Source organism: Hippocampus guttulatus, chromosome 2 (genome assembly GCF_054856545.1).
Source record: "Hippocampus guttulatus isolate MCC_2025c chromosome 2, RoL_Hgut_1.0, whole genome shotgun sequence".
NCBI lineage: Eukaryota > Metazoa > Chordata > Actinopteri > Syngnathiformes > Syngnathidae > Hippocampus > Hippocampus guttulatus.
Genome location: NC_141262.1, coordinates 20360938 through 20379695, shown reverse-complemented (window position 1 = coordinate 20379695; position 18758 = coordinate 20360938). Strand labels below are relative to the sequence as shown.

General features: G+C 39.1%; 1 protein-coding gene across 1 annotated transcript in view; it reads left to right on the top strand.

The window, feature by feature from the left end:
* The first annotated feature begins 1080 nt into the window (after positions 1-1080).
* The window catches only part of tex11 (testis expressed 11), a 37162-nt gene continuing 19484 nt past the window's right edge, over positions 1081-18758 (top strand). The window contains 17 exon segments of the mRNA XM_086105996.1: positions 1081-1108; positions 2027-2139; positions 2228-2312; positions 2384-2622; positions 3200-3319; positions 4376-4456; positions 5120-5205; positions 5306-5363; positions 6498-6593; positions 6661-6742; positions 6854-6932; positions 7771-7922; positions 8003-8088; positions 8381-8518; positions 8580-8682; positions 8760-8875; positions 9037-9122. Coding sequence (XP_085962122.1) covers positions 1081-1108; positions 2027-2139; positions 2228-2312; positions 2384-2622; positions 3200-3319; positions 4376-4456; positions 5120-5205; positions 5306-5363; positions 6498-6593; positions 6661-6742; positions 6854-6932; positions 7771-7922; positions 8003-8088; positions 8381-8518; positions 8580-8682; positions 8760-8875; positions 9037-9122 — 1748 coding nt within the window.

Sequence of the window (18758 nt, the reverse complement as noted above, 5' to 3'; positions counted from 1 at the left end):
ACAGCAATCGGTACACACCTATACCAATTTTCAACACCCTGGCCTAGCCGATCTTGAAAATGGAAGAGAAACAGTCCGTACTTTGGTGAACTTGGGGTTAACCATACATAAGTATTTGCGACAATGAATCTTAAATGTTAAAATAATTCACTCTTATTAACATAACACCACGTTACACCACACGGTAATCATCTTCTTTTATCTTCATCTTTTAGAAGCACTCAGCAATCAAGCCTTTTAATGACTTTGATTGGAAATATATTAAAATCAAATTGGATTCGAGACGTTCATAGTGATGTGTTTCACAATGAAAACAGACCCTAAAAAACAAGCACAAGAAATTATTGTGGACACTCCCTGTGTGTCGTCACACTCCCAACGCTTCAGAAACGATTGGTGGAAGTTTCTGCCTTAGATGGGAGCCTTTTTAAAGTATTTTATTTTGGATTATTCTGGTGCTCCAAACACGAAAGATGAACAGGTTGAACGCAAGCAGGAGATTCCACAGGACAGATTTTTATGTAGTTTTTTACAGTAGTTGTTCCTTTAATTACATCAACAGTAATATGAAATGTATTTGTGTAAGAAACATTACGTTGGCCTGTGATTAATTTTTTTTAAGTGTCAAAAAAGGTAAATGCCGAGATCCCTTATTTGTTTTCTTTTAATAATATTAACCTTGCATTTATTTATTTTCTGCAGGTGTCTACTGAAAAAATAAGCGGTCAATCATTTCATTTTAAAGTGACACCCTTTTATAACCACAAGTAGTTTGTTTGACCGGAAGACCATAGGCCATAGTGTTGCAGTTTATGTATCCTAATGAACTAGGTAATAGATTAAATACTAAAACTTATTTTAAAGACCTTTATAGCAGTATTTATTCAATATATAAAGTAGGGTGGTCAAAACATAAATTTCAAATGTGTAGAAAGTGTAATTATTAATTAAACTGATCAAATCTTTTTTTTTTCTTCTTCTTATCTTTAGGGACCTCTGTGGCACACTTGCCTCGTGGTTGCTGTCAATCAAGGGCTGAGCTAATTTGTGCTAGTATTTTCCAGGTGGCGCTTCATTGAAATGGAGCACTTTGTCTCATCTGTAACACGTAAGAAGCTGATGCATCCGACAGCAACACCGTCTTTACGCCAATCATAGTTTTTTTTAGACCATTTTGCTGACGAATTGCCGACTAAACGGGCCGCAAATGAATTCACGTGCTCGCTAACATGTGGCTAAGCTAACGCAGCTAAAGCTAAACGAGGCAATCGGCATTAAATAAAGTAACACAAACTGTGAAGTCACTCTTTTAAAAAAATATTCATCAGCCCAAATACACACCAATGCTTGTAGTGGTTTACAAGCAACACAAATAATGACAATATTCCATTTTAATAACTACTGGCAAGGTAATGTCATTTCACCTCAAAAGTTTTGCTCTAATGCGGTTCAAATGATGGATGGATGAAGACATCATCACCATATCTTTAGACACTGATGTTTTCCTCATTTCTTATTATCTTATTTCTTATTGAGCTTAATTGTCTTTATAGAATGTTGTTCATTCCACCCCAGGTCGTTTGAGCAAACTGGTTGACGCCACCCTTATGCATGATTTAATTACATTTCCTATGCAATACTGTAACGAAAAGGCATCATATGTTCCAATAAAATTGCCATTGGAATATATATTTTTTTATGACCAATAATTAATGCCTGGTTATTTTATACCCACCCTGCATGATGTAATTTCGATCATGTGTTTAATGAAATACATCACTCTGTCAGTTAGAACGAATAGAGTGACCCACAGTGACCCATCTAAGGCTTTAAAAAAGACGAGGAAAGCAAGTTCATCATACCATTAGCTTTTTAGTGGCCGTCTCATGCCATGCCTCAGGCAATATATTATGCCACAGGCAAACCAAGTACCTTGACAAAGCGCACTCAGACATGTTCTGTTTAAAAAAAAAAAATGCTCCAGTTTTTTAGTCCAAAATCATTCACATTGTGAGAATGTTCTCAGGCCTCACGGCGGACCTTGTTCAACATCCGCAAACAAATTCCAATGAGGTGATTGACACGCTCTTCTCTGAAGTGTCTGCTCTTGAAGATGATGTGAAAATTGTGGATCCACAGGTAGATTCGTATTGCGACAGTCTGCATCTTTCACCTGTACACTTTTGTGACCTGACTGAAGTTATGTTCCAATTCTTCTGGGTCTCAGCTTGAACAGTGTGCCATCCAGCTGTGGAACTGGGCTGTTAGTAAGAATGTAGGCGACTCCGTCAGTACAAGTCAGAAAGCCAAAGGTACAAGGACACACGATAATAATTTGAATATCTGGCTGATGGTGTTCTATCATACTCATCAAATTTTGCAGCACGACATGCAGCATGCTATCTGATGTACTGCAGTGAGCCGGTTAATCCGCCAGAGGGCACCATCCGAAAGCAGATACTCGTAAGCCCCTGTGCCTGCTTTAAAAAAAAAAAGCCTCAAGATGTGCAAACTCATTTTGCCATTGTTTATTCCTTATAGATGGCCGGCAGAACTGGAAGGACCTGGCTGGATTGCAAGAATCCAGAGATGGCGGACAATTTCCTCAAGCTGGCTATCAAGGTGACAGAAGCTAATAGTGAACTCCAGACGTCTTATGGTCCTCATAGTGTCCATAAAAATGTCTGTGATGTGGGAATTGGATCTGAAAGGCATGTTGTTGGATTTACCTGGGAGAAAACTCGACCAAGTGTCCTTGCGCCAATCAAGCAAAACTTTCCAGTATTTCCTCTGGTAAAAATGATTGTCCAGGTTGATTAAAACTTACATTTTGATGAGCTAAAAGAGCGAAACCTATGCCATCTTTTTTACTTCAGAAGTGGTCTGCTAAGTCCTTCTAAAGAGCGTAAACTGTAGTGGACTGACACAGCCAGATCAACAATACTAGAATTATGGAAATCATGAGATTTCAAACAACTGCTACTTTACTACACATGGAGCAGCAGCACATACAACGAAAGGAAATTAAAATGTTGAACATCTATACTATAAACCCATAAGAATCCTAAACGATGGCTTAAAAAGATGTTATATATTGGCGACGCAAAACATAAACTGCAATATAGTACGGGGTCACTATAAACACCCAAGTGGAGACTTACAATCTGCTGTCCTCTAATATTTTCCAATTTTTCACCAGAGTGTGGAAACTTTGTTCAACCTGCTGACAGCCATAGGCCACGGCACGCCGGACAGTGACTCATTGAAAATGGATGTGGAGAAAGACCTTCTTCGGATCCTCTCCTATCAGGCAGAATCGGTGGGCTGCGGCGACACCTTCCACATTTGTTCTTGTGAGATTTGGCAGCCGAAGAGGTGTTGTGATGACAGACTTGCCAGACAGCTAAAATGTCAAGTGAGAAACAATGAGCGGGCGAAAAAGGATTGATGGAGATGTGTTTCACTTTTTGTTGCATGCATGACTGTGTTCAGAATTATTCACTCATTTCCTACTCCTTAATAGGAATTATTATATGGTGGACTGTGTAGATCACAAAGTCCATAAAAAAAAAATACATCATATAATGACTCACCAGTAGATAGAGAATGAGTGGATGATTCCAAACGCAGCAACATCATTCCCAATGCCTTGATCATTATATGGGTATTTTTATTTTGGTGGACTACATAGTGCGTGAATCAGCAAACTACAAAATGCGAAGGTTACTGTATCAGGCACTACAGAATATACTGTGTATTTGCAAAATAATAGGCAGTTTGAATATTTGTTGACCTGGGTAACAGGATTTTTGCTCCCGAACCTCAGCATACAGTGTCGGCACATCAAGGCAGTGAGACGTCACCTTCATACGTGATTGTAAGCTGTCCTCTGGGACGCAACGACTGACAAAAGCTTTGTTTTTATGTTACTAGTGCACCATTATCTTCAAATTTAGAATAAAATTAAAAAAAAAACACCTAATGAGGCAGCGCGTTGGTCCAGTGGTTAGCGCATTGACCTCACAGTGCAGAGGTCGTGGGTTCAATCCTGGCTCCGGCCTTCCTGTATGGAGCTTGCATGTTCTCCCCGTGCCTGCGTGGGTTTTCTCCGGGTACCCCGGTTTCCTCCCACATTCCAAAAACATGCATGGCAGGTTAATGGAGGCACAATCTAAATTGTGCCTTGGTGTGAGTGTGAGCACGGATGGTTGTTCGTCTCAGGGTGTCCACCGCCTACTGCCCAAAGACAGCCGGGATAGGATCCAGCAAACCCCCCCGGCAGCCCTTGTGATGATAAAGCGGATCGGAAAATGTAGAGATCTGACGTGGTGGTTAATGAATGATTTTGAACACAGCTCCTCTGTCTTCCTTGCAGGCTGTGATTCAAGGGAGACACCAAGAGGCTGTGGCCCATGTGCAACGTTGTAAAGACATGCTGCATCGCCTACCCTCTCAAGTACAGTATAATCAACTTGGGTTACATAGGAGTCTTTTTTACCAGGAATCCCCACAGATACTCCGACACTCAAGTGAAGTAGAAAAAAAAATAGGTGCACATTGCTTATGTACTTTCAACCTGTACTTTCAACCGTTCATTAATCCCGCCCCCCCCCCCCCCCACACACACAAACGTTTGCAATATGTAAAATAATTTTGGAACAATGGAAACATTTACCAAGTATTTTGTCAATGTGTTCAAAATGAATCAATTAAAGTAGAAAAACTTGTACAACACACATTGATTAATTGAATGTTAAATTAAAAAAACTTTAACTAATCAACATTCGAATGGATGAATAATGGAGACATTATTTTAAAATAATTCTTGCTCCATTTTAATTTTGTGGTACTTAAAAAAATGAATGCACAACATTCATTAACTGCTGGGCAACATTAACATTTTACCTTCATGTCTTTTTTTTTTTTATTCATAAGCAGTTGGCACAATTGAAAACAGTATTAGAATGAATGAAAAAAGTGAACACATATTCTTCATATTTTTTCGGGGAAAAAAATAACGCACGAAATATTGCAGGACTATTGAGACGGTAAATGTTCAGTGGGAAGGATGAAAGAAAAGAGGGTGTCGGTATTTTTTGTTTTTCTCTCACTGTTGCAGACGAGCTTCTTGTCTCTAATGTGCTACAACTTTGGAATCGACACGTACCACCTTCAAAAGTTTGAAGAATGTATCTTCTGGTTACGGTATATGTATCGCATTTTAGAAATGAATTTTTACAAATACATATACCATGCTGTGGAAAAGTTTTTATTATTTTATTTTTTTTAATTTTTTTTTTTTTAGGCAGAGCTATGACATCAGCAAAATTCATGTAAAATATGCCCCTGAAGCCCAGGTCCAGGTATGATAACAGTTTCTGTACGTGCTTATACCATACAGTGGAAATCCGTCAGAGCGGATGAATGAATGAATGTTGTTACCCAAAGCATTCCTGTACAGGACTGGGGGTTGGGGGCATCTTGCTTTCTAGTTGGTTCAGTTGCTAATTTAACGCGTTAAAAAACTAGACTTTCAAACTATGGTTAGGGTTTCAAACTAGGGTAAAGGATCCAAAGTAGGGTTTCAATGTAGGGTTAGCTTTTCAAAGTAGGCTTTCAAAGAAGGGTTAGGGTTCCAGAGTAGGGTTTTAAAGTAGGGTCAGGGTTTCAAAGTAAGGTTTGAAGCGATGGTTAGGGTTTCAACGTAGGGTTACCGTATCAAAGTAGGGTTTCAAACTCGTAATAGGGTTTGAAATTAGGGTTACGTTTTCAAAATAGTGTTTCAAACTCAGCTTAGGGTTTCAAAATAGGATTTTAAAATAGGGTTCTGGTTTCAAAGTAGGGTTTAGGGTCTCAAAGTAGGGCTTCATATTAGGCTTAGGGTTTCAAAGTGTTTTTAAAATTAGGGTTAAGGTTTCAAAGTGAGGTTTGAATATAGGGTTACGGTTTCTAAGTAAGGTCACAAACAAGGATTAGGATTTCAAAGTAGGGTATTAACATAAAGGTATGCTTTCAGCGTAGGGTTTTAAAGTAGAGTTAAGGATTCAAAGTAGTGTTTGAAGCTAGGGTTAGGGTTTCAAGGTAGGGTTTCAAACTAAGGTTAGGGTTTCAAAGTAGGGGTGTAAAATACGGCTAGGGTTTCAAAGTAGGGTTTCAAGATGGGGTTAGGGTTTTAAACTAGGGTTAGTGTTTCAAAAAAGGATCAGGGTTTCAAATTAGCCTGAAGGTTTCAATGTAGGGTTTCAAATTAGAGTTAGCGTTTCAAACTAGTGATTCAAACGAGAGTTAGGTTTTCAATCTCCTGTTAGGGTTTGGATTGAAGCATTTCATCGCGGCTCCAAAACTTCTCTCGAGTGAAAAAAAGTTTTAAAGTTTTACAAAACTTCTCAGATTGTTGAGCCGTCAAGACCCTCAGTGGATTTATTTTAAACTTGGTTCATTATTCTTACGAGGCTTCCGGCAATGGAAGGAATGTGTTTTGTTTCAACTACCTTCAGGCCAAAGTTTTGCGTCTCCTTGCCACTGCTTATCTGGAGTGGGACGCTCTGAGGTTTCACGACAAGGCCCTTATTGCTGTGGACATGGCCAACAAGGTCAGACATGAAAATGAAAGGATAACTTATGAAAAACAACGTGTAAGCAGTGTGCCACTTTTGTCAGGAATGTGCGAGCACCTCTGGGCTCTTCTTAAAGATCACGATACTCTTGAGAGGTGGGGCCTCCGATGAAAGCATCGCAGCGGGTTAGTTCATGGACGGAAAGAATCCCGTCCTAACAATTCCACATTCTCGTATATTTCCAAACATTCCCTCCTTCCTGAGATGTCAACGGTTGGACCGATACATGTTGGCAGGTCTGGACGAGATGCTGCGAGCTGACGTTTCCCTTGAAATTTGCCTCAGTGCAGTCAAACTCCTCCTGTCCGAAAACAGGTACGCACACCTTGCAGGAAAACATTCATACATAGCCGCTGCACATGCATGTGCTCCTTTTGGGATTCTTATGTCAAAGCCGCTGAAGCATTTATTTAATATGCTTAAGATCCAGCTTAAAGTCCTCATGTACTAGTACGCTCTTTGTCCTCACAAGTAGGACAGTCCAGAGCACTAACACAACCACTTTGGCGTATTAGTTGAACGACTGTCTTTCGAGGAGCATTTCTTTTACAACTAGTTCCACTTGTGGCAAAATGCATTCAACCCTTACGAGTAAACGTCTGTGCTGCACTAGTAACTCTAAGTTGGTTCAACCCATCGATATGTCATGCATTCGTAGCCGGTGGTCCAGTGGTTAGCGCGTCGACCTCACAGTGCAGAGGTACAGGGTTCAATTCCAGCTCCGGCCTCCCTGTGTGGAGTTTGCATGTTCTCCCCGGGCCTGCGTGGGTTTTCTCCGGGTACTCTGGTTTCCTCCCACATTCCAAAATACATGCATGGCAGGTTAATGACAGACTCTAAATTGTCCCCCGGTGTGAGTGTGAACGTGGATGGTTGTTCGTCTCTGTGTGTCCTGCGATTGGCTGGCAACCGGTTCAGGGTGTCCCCCGCCTACTGCCCGAAGACGGCTAGGATAGGTTCCAGCACCCACCGCGACCCTTGTGAGGATTAAGCGGTTCAGAAAATGAATGGTTGGATGGATAGTAGCCTCCCTATCAAATCGATTGACATGAAGTGAGCTAACATTGAGAGCGCGGTAGGATTTAACTGTACATAATCTGGATATCCAGAATCTGAAAAGCATACTCATTTTTCTTTCCGCGCGTTCTCCCAGAGAAGCGCCGGCATTCGAGCTTTTGAAACGTGCGAGTCAGCAGTTTGAGTCGTCGCCCGCCCTGGGAACCGCCCTCGTCCTGCACATCGAGCTCCTGCTGCACAGAGACAAAGAGCTGCTGGGCAAGCAGAAGATCGAGGATGTCATCAACGGTGCCGCACACCGTCGGATGCATTTTAAGTCGTCATGTGTACAAAAAATGTCACGAGTGTAACGATTTGCGCCTGCGCAGTGCACTACACGGGAAAGCAGCTGGCACCGCAGGACCTCATAAGCCTACATGCCATGTTGTGGGATAAAGCAGCAAAATACGTCGAGGTACCAATGTTCAACAGTCAATTTGTGTGCATTGGTTCATACAAGTAGACGAAAATGTACAAATCTAGAAATGATTTTTTTTTTATTGACAATTATGTGCAGTTCATATTTTGATCAATCAGTCCCTCAAACGTTATTTCAATTGTGCTCAACTCAACCACACAAGGAAGTAATTGTCGTCCTTAGTTACTTGCCACAACTACCCGTCAGTGTTTCATTCTCGCTCTTGCTACGACTCTCATTCAAATATGCAAACAGGAAGGATTAATTGTTCATTTGATGTTCCTCGTAGGCGACGGACTACTCTGAGGCGCTGCAGTGGTACAACTACTCTCTGAGTTTCTTCCAGGCCGGAGACATGGACTCCAACTTGGCCAAACTGCAGAGGAACAGAACTTTCTGCTTCATGCAACTGAAGCAGCTGGAAAAAGTAGCCAGACCCATTTCACTTCGTTTCAACCGAATAGTTGAGGTATCCGTGTGTTTCTCAGGCCAAAGAAGCCGTTCACGAGGCCGAGCGCTGCGACCCCGACAGCATTTTCACACAATTCAGTATTTTCAAGATCGCCATGCATGAGAATGATGCGGAGAGAGGTGACCGCCTTGAAAATCTGCTCGCAGCCATTCGCTGTCATTGGATTGTAATCAGCCCGTCCTGTGGTGTGAATCAGCTGCCAAGGCGGTGAACGCGATGGCGCTTCTGTCCAAAAATCTCGAAGCCGCCGGACCCGTGTCTGAGAGCGCCACGTCCAGCCTCCTCTGCCGGGCCGCTCAGATCGCCTTGGAGGTATGCGTGGAACAATATGTTTGCCGTCATTGTGGTTGTACTTTAGCTCATGGTTGGTTACGGAGTGTGTGGTACTTTTCGTGACATGTTTGAGACGACTGTTTGTCTCTGACTGACAAGTTTGCTTGAGGCTGACAAGGATGTTTTGCTTCTTGTGACAGAACAAGCAGCAGGACACGGCCACGAAAGTGCTGGAGAATTTGTGTGAAACCTGCAAAGATGAAGCGCTGGTTCTGAAGGCTCTCAAGTTGGTGAAAACTAAAATATCCAGGGGTGGGTGGGGGCGGAGCAAATGAAATACATTTGAGTCATCCTGTTTTGTTCCAAATGGATCCCTATAACGCTTTCGGTGCAGAAGGAACACGTCAGCCATGAAGGTATGCGCTTGCAAACTACCCAGTCAGCAAAATTGGTCTGGCCCACCTCTGGGGCAGACATGGCACATATACTCGGCCCACATACCTCAATGAATGACGGTCCTGCAGTGGCCCACGTCTGGCATCTATGATGCATTCGGCCCAGATCTGAGCCGCATTGTAAAACCATATCTGGTCCTACTCCGGCCCGACGCTGGGCCAGAACAGGTTCCTGATATCAGCCTGAATTCAACCTCAACTAAGCCACAGCTTTCATGAGCCATATTTGACCCACATTAAAAAAAAAGTCTCAAACACGACTGTTATAAAAATATGTTTATTGTCATAATTTGTGAACCTCACATATAACTCCACATACACTGGAAAAATGCACTTTTCTTTATTTAACAGTGAACACAAAGTCCAAATTGGGATGCAGCTTACTCTTGAACGGTATTTTTCTGTCCATCAAATTGTTGCGCTCTCCATGTCCTCTTTTCTTCTCATGCTCTCCTTCCTGTCACCACCCCGATCAGGAGCCAGATGTAGCCATCTTTTGATTGTGACATCAATTTCCTGGTCTGAGGCCCAAGATGTGAGGCTGTTAGGTCTCACAGCGGCTGTAAGAACTGTAAGAAAACAAGAATGGACAGTGTGTTAGGAAAACAAACATTTGTACATGTCATGAACAATGAATAGTCGGTAAAAATAACCCCTGAAATTTCTTATAATAATAATACATTTCATTTATAAGCGTCTTTCAAGACACTCCAGGACACTTTACAACCAAAACTAAACGAGGTGTGACGCAGTGGGGCGGAATATTTGCCACCAAAAACTAAACGTGAATAACTTTTAAATAGTTTATACTGAATTTGAGTTACGTGAATTGAAGTCAGTGGCTAGGATAATGGATGGATTTGTATATTTTACTCTGAATCATATTGAATAACTGAATCTGAATTGTACAATCTGAATTTGAAACAATAGGCTTTTTTTCCTTTGAAACTGTATTTGATCCTCACAGAAAATTAAATTCTGTTTATTTTCATATTCAGTCTTACAAATACAAAAACGACGTTTTTTTTAACGTAAGATTTTGTTTTTGAATTGAGGTACTAAGTTTTAAATTAACTTTATGGTCAAGTATGAAGTATCCGGTTTGTATTGCAGCAAACGGAATAAAAATTAATTTCATTGTATTTCAGTGCAGAAAGGGTTCTTTTTGGCAGCACCTCTGACTCTTCAATCACCTATATTTTCACAAGTGATGTGTCGGTCGCGAACGAGCCGGTACAAAGAGTGAAGTGAACTTTGAAGTGAACAATGAGCCGTTTATAGACGAAAAAAACGACCATGTAAGGCGTTTTTCGACGAAAAAAACGACCATGAATAGAAAGGTGTTTTGAGCCGAAAAAAACGACCATGAATAGTAAGGCGTTTTTAGCTGAAAAAAACGACCACGTATAGTAAGGTGTTTTTAGCCGAAAAAAACGACCACGTATAGTAAGGCGTTTTAACCCGAAAAAAACGACCATGTACAGTAAGGCGTTTTTAGCCGAAAAAAACGACCATGTTTAGTAAGGCGTTTTAACCCGAAAATAACGACCATGTTTAGTAAGGCGTTTTAACCCGAAAATAACGACCATGTTTAGTAAGGCGTTTTAACCCGAAAATAACGACCATGTATATAGTAAGGCGTTTTAACCCGAAAAAAACGACCATGTACAGTATGGCGTTTTTAGCCGAAAAAAACGACCATGTAAGGCGTTTTTAGCCGAAAAAAAACGACCATGGATAGTAAGGCGTTTTAACCCAAAAAAATAACCATGTATAGTAAGCCGTTTTTCGCCGAAAAAAACGACCATGTAGTAAGGCTAAATAACGACCATGTATAGTAAGACGTTTTAAGCCGAAAAAAACGACCATGTATATATAGTAAGGCGTTTTTAGCCGAAAAAACCCCACCATGGATAGTAAGGCGTTTTAACCCAAAAAAACGACCATGTATAGTAAGGCGTTTTTAGCCGAAAAAACAATCATGTATAGTAAGGCGTTTTTAGCCGGAAAAAAATGACCATGTATAGTAAGGCGTTTTAACCCGAAAAAAACGACCATGTAAGGCGTTTTAACCCAAAAAAACGACCATGTATAGTAAGGCATTTTTCAACGAAAAATAAAAACCATGTATATATAGTAAGGCGTTTTTAGCCGAAAAAAACGACCACGAATAGTAAGGCGCTTTTAGCCGAAAAAAATGACCATGTATAGTAAGCCGTTTTTCACCGAAAAAAACGACCATGTAGTAAGGCGTTTTTAGCCGAAAAAAATGACCATGGATAGTAAGGCGTTTTAACCCGAAAATAACGACCATGTATATATAGTAAGGTGTTTTTAGCCCAAAAAAACGACCATGTTTATTTAGTAAGGCGTTTTTAGCCAGAAAAAAACGACCATGGATAGTGAGGCGTTTTAACCCAAAAAACGACCATGTATATATAGTAAGGCGTTTTTCAACGAAAAAAAACAACCATGTATAATAAGGAGTTTTTAGCCGAAAAAAACGACCATGTATAGTAAGGCGTTTTTAGCCGAAAAAAAACGACCACGAATAGTAAGGCGCTTTTAGCCGAAAAAAATGACCATGTTTAGTAAGGCGTTTTAACCCGAAAAAAACGACCATGTAAGGCGTTTTAACCCAAAAAAACGACCATGTATAGTAAGGCATTTTTCAACGAAAAATAAAAACCATGTATATATAGTAAGGCGTTTTTAGCCGAAAAAAACGACCACGAATAGTAAGGCGCTTTTAGCCGAAAAAAATGACCATGTATAGTAAGCCGTTTTTCACCGAAAAAAACGACCATGTAGTAAGGCGTTTTTAGCCGAAAAAAATGACCATGGATAGTAAGGCGTTTTAACCCGAAAAAACGACCATGTATATATAGTAAGGTGTTTTTAGCCCAAAAAAACGACCATGTTTATTTAGTAAGGCGTTTTTAGCCAGAAAAAAACGACCATGGATAGTGAGGCGTTTTAACCCAAAAAACGACCATGTATATATAGTAAGGCGTTTTTCAACGAAAAAAAACAACCATGTATAATAAGGAGTTTTTAGCCGAAAAAAACGACCATGTATAGTAAGGCGTTTTTAGCCGAAAAAAAACGACCACGAATAGTAAGGCGCTTTTAGCCGAAAAAAATGACCATGTTTAGTAAGGCGTTTTAACCCGAAAAAAACGACCATGTATAGTAAGGCGTTTTTAGCCGAAAAAAACGACCATGTTTAGTAAGGCGTTTTTAGCCGAAAAAAACCGACCATGGATAGTAAGGCGTTTTTCGAGTAAAATAACGACCATGTATAATAAGGCGTTTTTGGCCAAAAAAAAACAACCGTGTGCAGTAAGGCGTTTTTAGCCGAAAAAAAGGACCATGTATAGTAAGCTGTTTTAACCTGAAAAAAACGACCATGTATATATAGTAAGGCATTTTTAGCCGAAAAAAACAACCATTTAGTAAGGCGTTTTTAGCCAGAAAAAAAACGACCATGGATAGTAAAGCATTTTAACCCAAAAAACGACCATGTATAGTAAGGCGTTTTTCAACGAAAAAAACCCCCATGCATAATAAGGAGTTTTTAGCCAAAAAAAACAACCATATACTGTATAGTCAGGCGTTTTTAGCCGAAAAAAAAGACCATGTATAGTAAGGCGTTTTTCGCCGAAAAAAACGACCATGTTTAGTAAGGCGTTTTTAGCCGAAAAAAACCGACCACGAATAGTAAGGCGCTTTTAGCCGAAAAAAATGACCATGTTTAGTAAGGCATTTTTAACCCGAAAATAACGACCATGGATAGTAAGGCGTTTTAACCCGAAAAAAACGACCATGTATAGTAAGGCGTTTTTAGCCGAAAAAAACGACCATGGATAGTAAGGCGTTTTAACCCAAAAAAATGACCATGTATAGTAAGCCGTTTTTCGCAGAAAAAAACGACCATGCGTTTTAACCCGAAAATAACGACCATGTATAGTAAGGCGTTTTAACCCAAAAAACGACCATGTATAGTAAGGCGTTTTTCAACGAAAAAAAACAACCATGTATAGGAAGCCGTTTTTAGACAAAAAAAACGACCATGTACAGTAAGGCGTTTTTATAAAAAAAAAAACGACCCTGTATAGTAATGCGTTTTTAGACATACAAAAAGACCAAGTATAATAAGGCGTTTTTCAACAAAAAAAACGACCATGTAGAAAGGCATTTTTAGCCGAAAAAAACGACCATGTATAGTAAGGCATTTTTAGCCGAAAAAAACGACCATGGATAGTAAGGCGTTTTAACCCAAAAAAACGACCATGTATAGTAAGGCGTTTTTAGCCGGAAAAAAATGACCATGTATAGTAAGGCGTTTTAACCCGAAAAAAACGACAATGTAAGGCGTTTTAACCCAAAAAAACGACCATGTATAGTAAGGCGTTTTTCAACAAAAAATAAAAACCATGTATATATAGTAAGGCGTTTTTAGCCGAAAAAAACGACCACGAATAGTAAGGCGCTTTTAGCCGAAAAAAATGACCATGTATAGTAAGCCGTTTTTCACCGAAAAAAACGACCATGTAGTAAGGCGTTTTTAGCCGAAAAAAAATGACCATGGATAGTAAGGCGTTTTAACCCGAAAATAACGACCATGTATAGTAAGGCGTTTTAACCCGAAAAAACGACCATGTATATATAGTAAGGTGTTTTTAGCCCAAAAAAACGACCATGTTTATTTAGTAAGGCGTTTTTAGCCAGAAAAAAACGACCATGGATAGTGAGGCGTTTTAACCCAAAAAACGACCATGTATATATAGTAAGGCGTTTTTCAACGAAAAAAAACAACCATGTATAATAAGGAGTTTTTAGCCGAAAAAAACGACCATGTATAGTAAGGCGTTTTTAGCCGAAAAAAAACGACCACGAATAGTAAGGCACTTTTAGCCGAAAAAAATGACCATGTTTAGTAAGGCGTTTTAACCCGAAAAAAACGACCATGTATAGTAAGGCGTTTTTAGCCGAAAAAAAACGACCATGTTTAGTAAGGCGTTTTTAGCCGAAAAAAACCGACCATGGATAGTAAGGCGTTTTTCGAGTAAAATAACGACCATGTATAATAAGGCGTTTTTGGCCCAACAAAACAACCGTGTGCAGTAAGGCGTTTTTAGCCGAAAAAAAGGACCATGTATAGTAAGGCTTTTTAACCCGAAAAAAAAGACCATGTATAGGAAGGCGTTTTTAGCCGAAAAAAAATGACCATGTATCGTAAGCTGTTTTAACCTGAAAAAAACGACCATGTATATATAGTAAGGCGTTTTTAGCCGAAAAAAACAACCATGTTTAGGTAAGGCGTTTTTAGCCAGAAAAAAAACGACCATGGATAGTAAAGCATTTTAACCCAAAAAACGACCATGTATAGTAAGGCGTTTTTCAACGAAAAAAAACCCCATGCTTAATAAGGAGTTTTTAGCCAAAAAAACAACCATATACTGTATAGTCAGGCGTTTTTAGCCGAAAAAAATGACCATGTATAGTAAGGCGTTTTTCGCCGAAAAAAACGACCATGTTTAGTAAGGCGTTTTTATCCGAAAAAAACCGACCACGAATAGTAAGGCGCTTTTAGCCGAAAAAAATGACCATGTTTAGTAAGGCATTTTTAACCCGAAAATAACGACCATGGATAGTAAGGCGTTTTAACCCGAAAAAAACGACCATGTATAGTAAGGCGTTTTTAGCCGAAAAAAACGACCATGGATAGTAAGGCGTTTTAACCCAAAAAAATGAACATGTATAGTAAGCCGTTTTTCGCAGAAAAAAACGACCATGTAGTAAGGCGTTTTAACCCGAAAATAACGACCATGTATAGTAAGGCGTTTTAACTTGAAAAAAACGACAATGGATAGTAAGGCGTTTTAACCCAAAAAACGACCATGTATAGTAAGGCGTTTTTCAACGAAAAAAAACAACCATGTATAGTAAGGCGTTTTTAGCCGAAAAAAATGACCATGTGTAGTAAGGCGTTTTTCGAAGAAAAAAAAACGACCATGTATAGGAAGCCGTTTTTAGACGAAAAAAACGACCATGTACAGTAAGGCGTTTTTATAAAAAAAAAAACGACCCTGTATAGTAATGCGTTTTTAGACGTACAAAAAGACCAAGTATAATAAGGCGTTTTTCAACAAAAAAAACGACCATGTAGAAAGGCATTTTTAGACGAAAAAAAAGGACCACGTATAAAAAGGTGTTTTTAGCCGAAGAAAACAACCACGTATAGTAAAACGCTTTTAGCCGAAAAAAACGACCATGTACAGTAAGGCGTTTATATAAAAAAAAAAAAAAACGACCCTGTATAGTAATGCGTTTTTTGACGTACAAAAAGACCATGTATAATAAGGCGTTTTAACCCGAAAAAAACGACCATGTATAGTAAGGCGTTTTTAGCCGAAAAAAACGACCATGTTTAGTAAGGCGTTTTTAGCCGAAAAAAAACGACCACGAATAGTAAGGCGCTTTTAGCCGAAAAAAATGACCATGTTTAGTAAGGCATTTTTAAACCGAAAATAACGACCATGGATAGTAAGGCGTTTTAACCCGAAAAAAACGACCATGTATAGTAAGGCGTTTTTAGCCGAAAAAAACGACCATGGATAGTAAGGCGTTTTAACCCAAAAAAATGACCATGTATAGTAAGCCGTTTTTCGCAGAAAAAAACGACCATGTAGTAAGGCGTTTTAACCCGAAAATAACGACCATGTATAGTAAGGCGTTTTAACTTGAAAAAAACGACAATGGATAGTAAGGCGTTTTAACCCAAAAAACGACCATGTATAGTAAGGCGTTTTTCAACGAAAAAAAACAACCATGTATAGTAAGGCGTTTTTAGCCGAAAAAAATGACCATGTGTAGTAAGGCGTTTTTCGAAGAAAAAAAAACGACCATGTATAGGAAGCCGTTTTTAGACGAAAAAAACGACCATGTACAGTAAGGCGTTTTTATAAAAAAAAAAACGACCCTGTATAGTAATGCGTTTTTAGACGTACAAAAAGACCAAGTATAATAAGGCGTTTTTCAACAAAAAAAACGACCATGTAGAAAGGCATTTTTAGACGAAAAAAAAGGACCACGTATAAAAAGGTGTTTTTAGCCGAAGAAAACAACCACGTATAGTAAAACGCTTTTAGCCGAAAAAAACGACCATGTACAGTAAGGCGTTTATATAAAAAAAAAAAAAACGACCCTGTATAGTAATGCGTTTTTTGACGTACAAAAAGACCATGTATAATAAGGCGTTTTTCAACCAAAAAAACGACCATGTATAGAAAGGCATTTTTAGCCGAAAAAAACGACCAGGTGTCATAAGGCGTTTCTAGCCGAAAAAAACGACCATGTATAGTAAGTTGTTTTTGGCCGAAAAAAAACGACCATGTATAGTAAGGCGTTTTTAGCCGAAAAAAAACGACCATGTATAGGAAGGCGTTTTTAGCCGAAAAAACCCCGACTATGTATAGTAAGGCGTTTTTAGACGAAAAAAAACGACCATGTATAGTATGGCGTTTTTAGCCGAAAAAAATGACCATGTATAGTAAGGCATTTTAACTCGAAAAAAACAACCATGTATAGGAAGGCGTTTTTAGCCAAAAAAATGACCATGTATAGGAAGGCATTTTAACTCGAGAAATACAACCATATATAGGAAGGCGTTTTTAGCGGGAAAAAACGACCATGTGCAGGAAGGCGCTTTTAGCCGAAAAAAAAGGACCATGTATAGTAAGGTGTTTTTAGCCGAAAAAAACGACCATAAATAGTAAGGCGTTTTTAGCCGAAAAAAAACGACCACGTACAGTCAGGCGTTTTTAGCCGAAAAAAAAAAGACCATGTATAGTCAGGCGTTTTTAGCCGAAAAAAACGACCATGTATAGTAAGGCGTATTAACACGAAATGAACAACCATGTATAGTAAGGCGTTTTAACCTGAAAAAAACGACCATGTATAGCAAGGCGTTTTTAGCCCAAAGAATAGACAATGTATAGTAAGCCGTTTTAACCCGAAAATAACGACCATGTATAGTAAGGCATTTTCACCCGAAAATTACGACCATGTATCGTAAGGCGTTTTAACCCGAAAATAACGACCATGGATAGGAAGGCGTTTTTAGCCGAAAAAAATGACCATGTATATTTAGGCATTTTTAGCCGAAAAAAAAAACGACCATGTATAGGAAGGCGTTTCGAGCCGAAAAAAACCCGACCATGTATAGGAAGTCTTTAGCCGAAAAAAACCCGACCATGTATAGGAAGTCTTTAGCCGAAAAAAAAACGACCATGTATAGTAAGGCGTTTTTAGCCAGAAAAAAACGACCATGGATAGTGAGGCGTTTTAACCCAAAAAACGACCATGTATATATAGTAAGGCGTTTTTCAACGAAAAAAAACAACCATGTATAATAAGGAGTTTTTAGCCGAAAAAAACGACCATGTATAGTAAGGCGTTTTTCGCCGAAAAAAACGACCATGTTTAGTAAGGCGTTTTTAGCCGAAAAAAAACGACCACGAATAGTAAGGCGCTTTTAGCCGAAAAAAATTACCATGTTTAGTAAGGCATTTTTAACCCGAAAATAACGACCATGGATAGTAAGGCGTTTTAACCCGAAAAAAACGACCATGGATAGTAAGGCGTTTTTAGCCGAAAAAAACGACCATGGATAGTAAGGCGTTTTAACCCAAAAAAATGACCATGTATAGTAAGCCGTTTTTCGCAGAAAAAAACGACCATGTAGTAAGGCGTTTTAACCCGAAAATAACGACCATGTATAGTAAGGCGTTTTTCAACGAAAAAAAACAACCATGTATAGTAAGGCGTTTTTAGCCGAAAAAAATGACCATGTGTAGTAAGGCGTTTTTCGAAGAAAAAAAAACGACCATGTATAGGAAGCCGTTTTTAGACGAAAAAAACGACCATGTACAGTAAGGCGTTTTTAAAAAAAAAAAAAAAACGACCCTGTATTGTAATGCGTTTTTAGACGTACAAAAAGACCAAGTATAATAAGGCGTTTTTCAACAAAAAAAACAACCAAGTAGAAAGGCATTTTTAGCCGAAAAAAACGACCATGTATAGTAAGGCATTTTTAGACGAAAAAAAAGGACCACGTATAAAAAGGTGTTTTTAGCCGAAGAAAACAACCACGTATAGTAAGGCGCTTTTAGCCGAAAAAAACGACCATGTACAGTAAGGCGTTTTTATAAAAAAAAAAAAAAACGACCCTGTATTGTAATGCGTTTTTAGACGTACAAAAAGACCATGTATAATAAGGCGTTTTTCAACCAAAAAAACGACCATGTACAGAAAGGCATTTTTAGCCGAAAAAAACGACCAGGTGTCATAAGGCGTTTCTAGCCGAAAAAAACGACCATGTATAGTAAGTTGTTTTTGGCCGAAAAAAAACGACCATGTATAGTAAGGCGTTTTTAGCCGAAAAAAAACGACCATGTATAGTA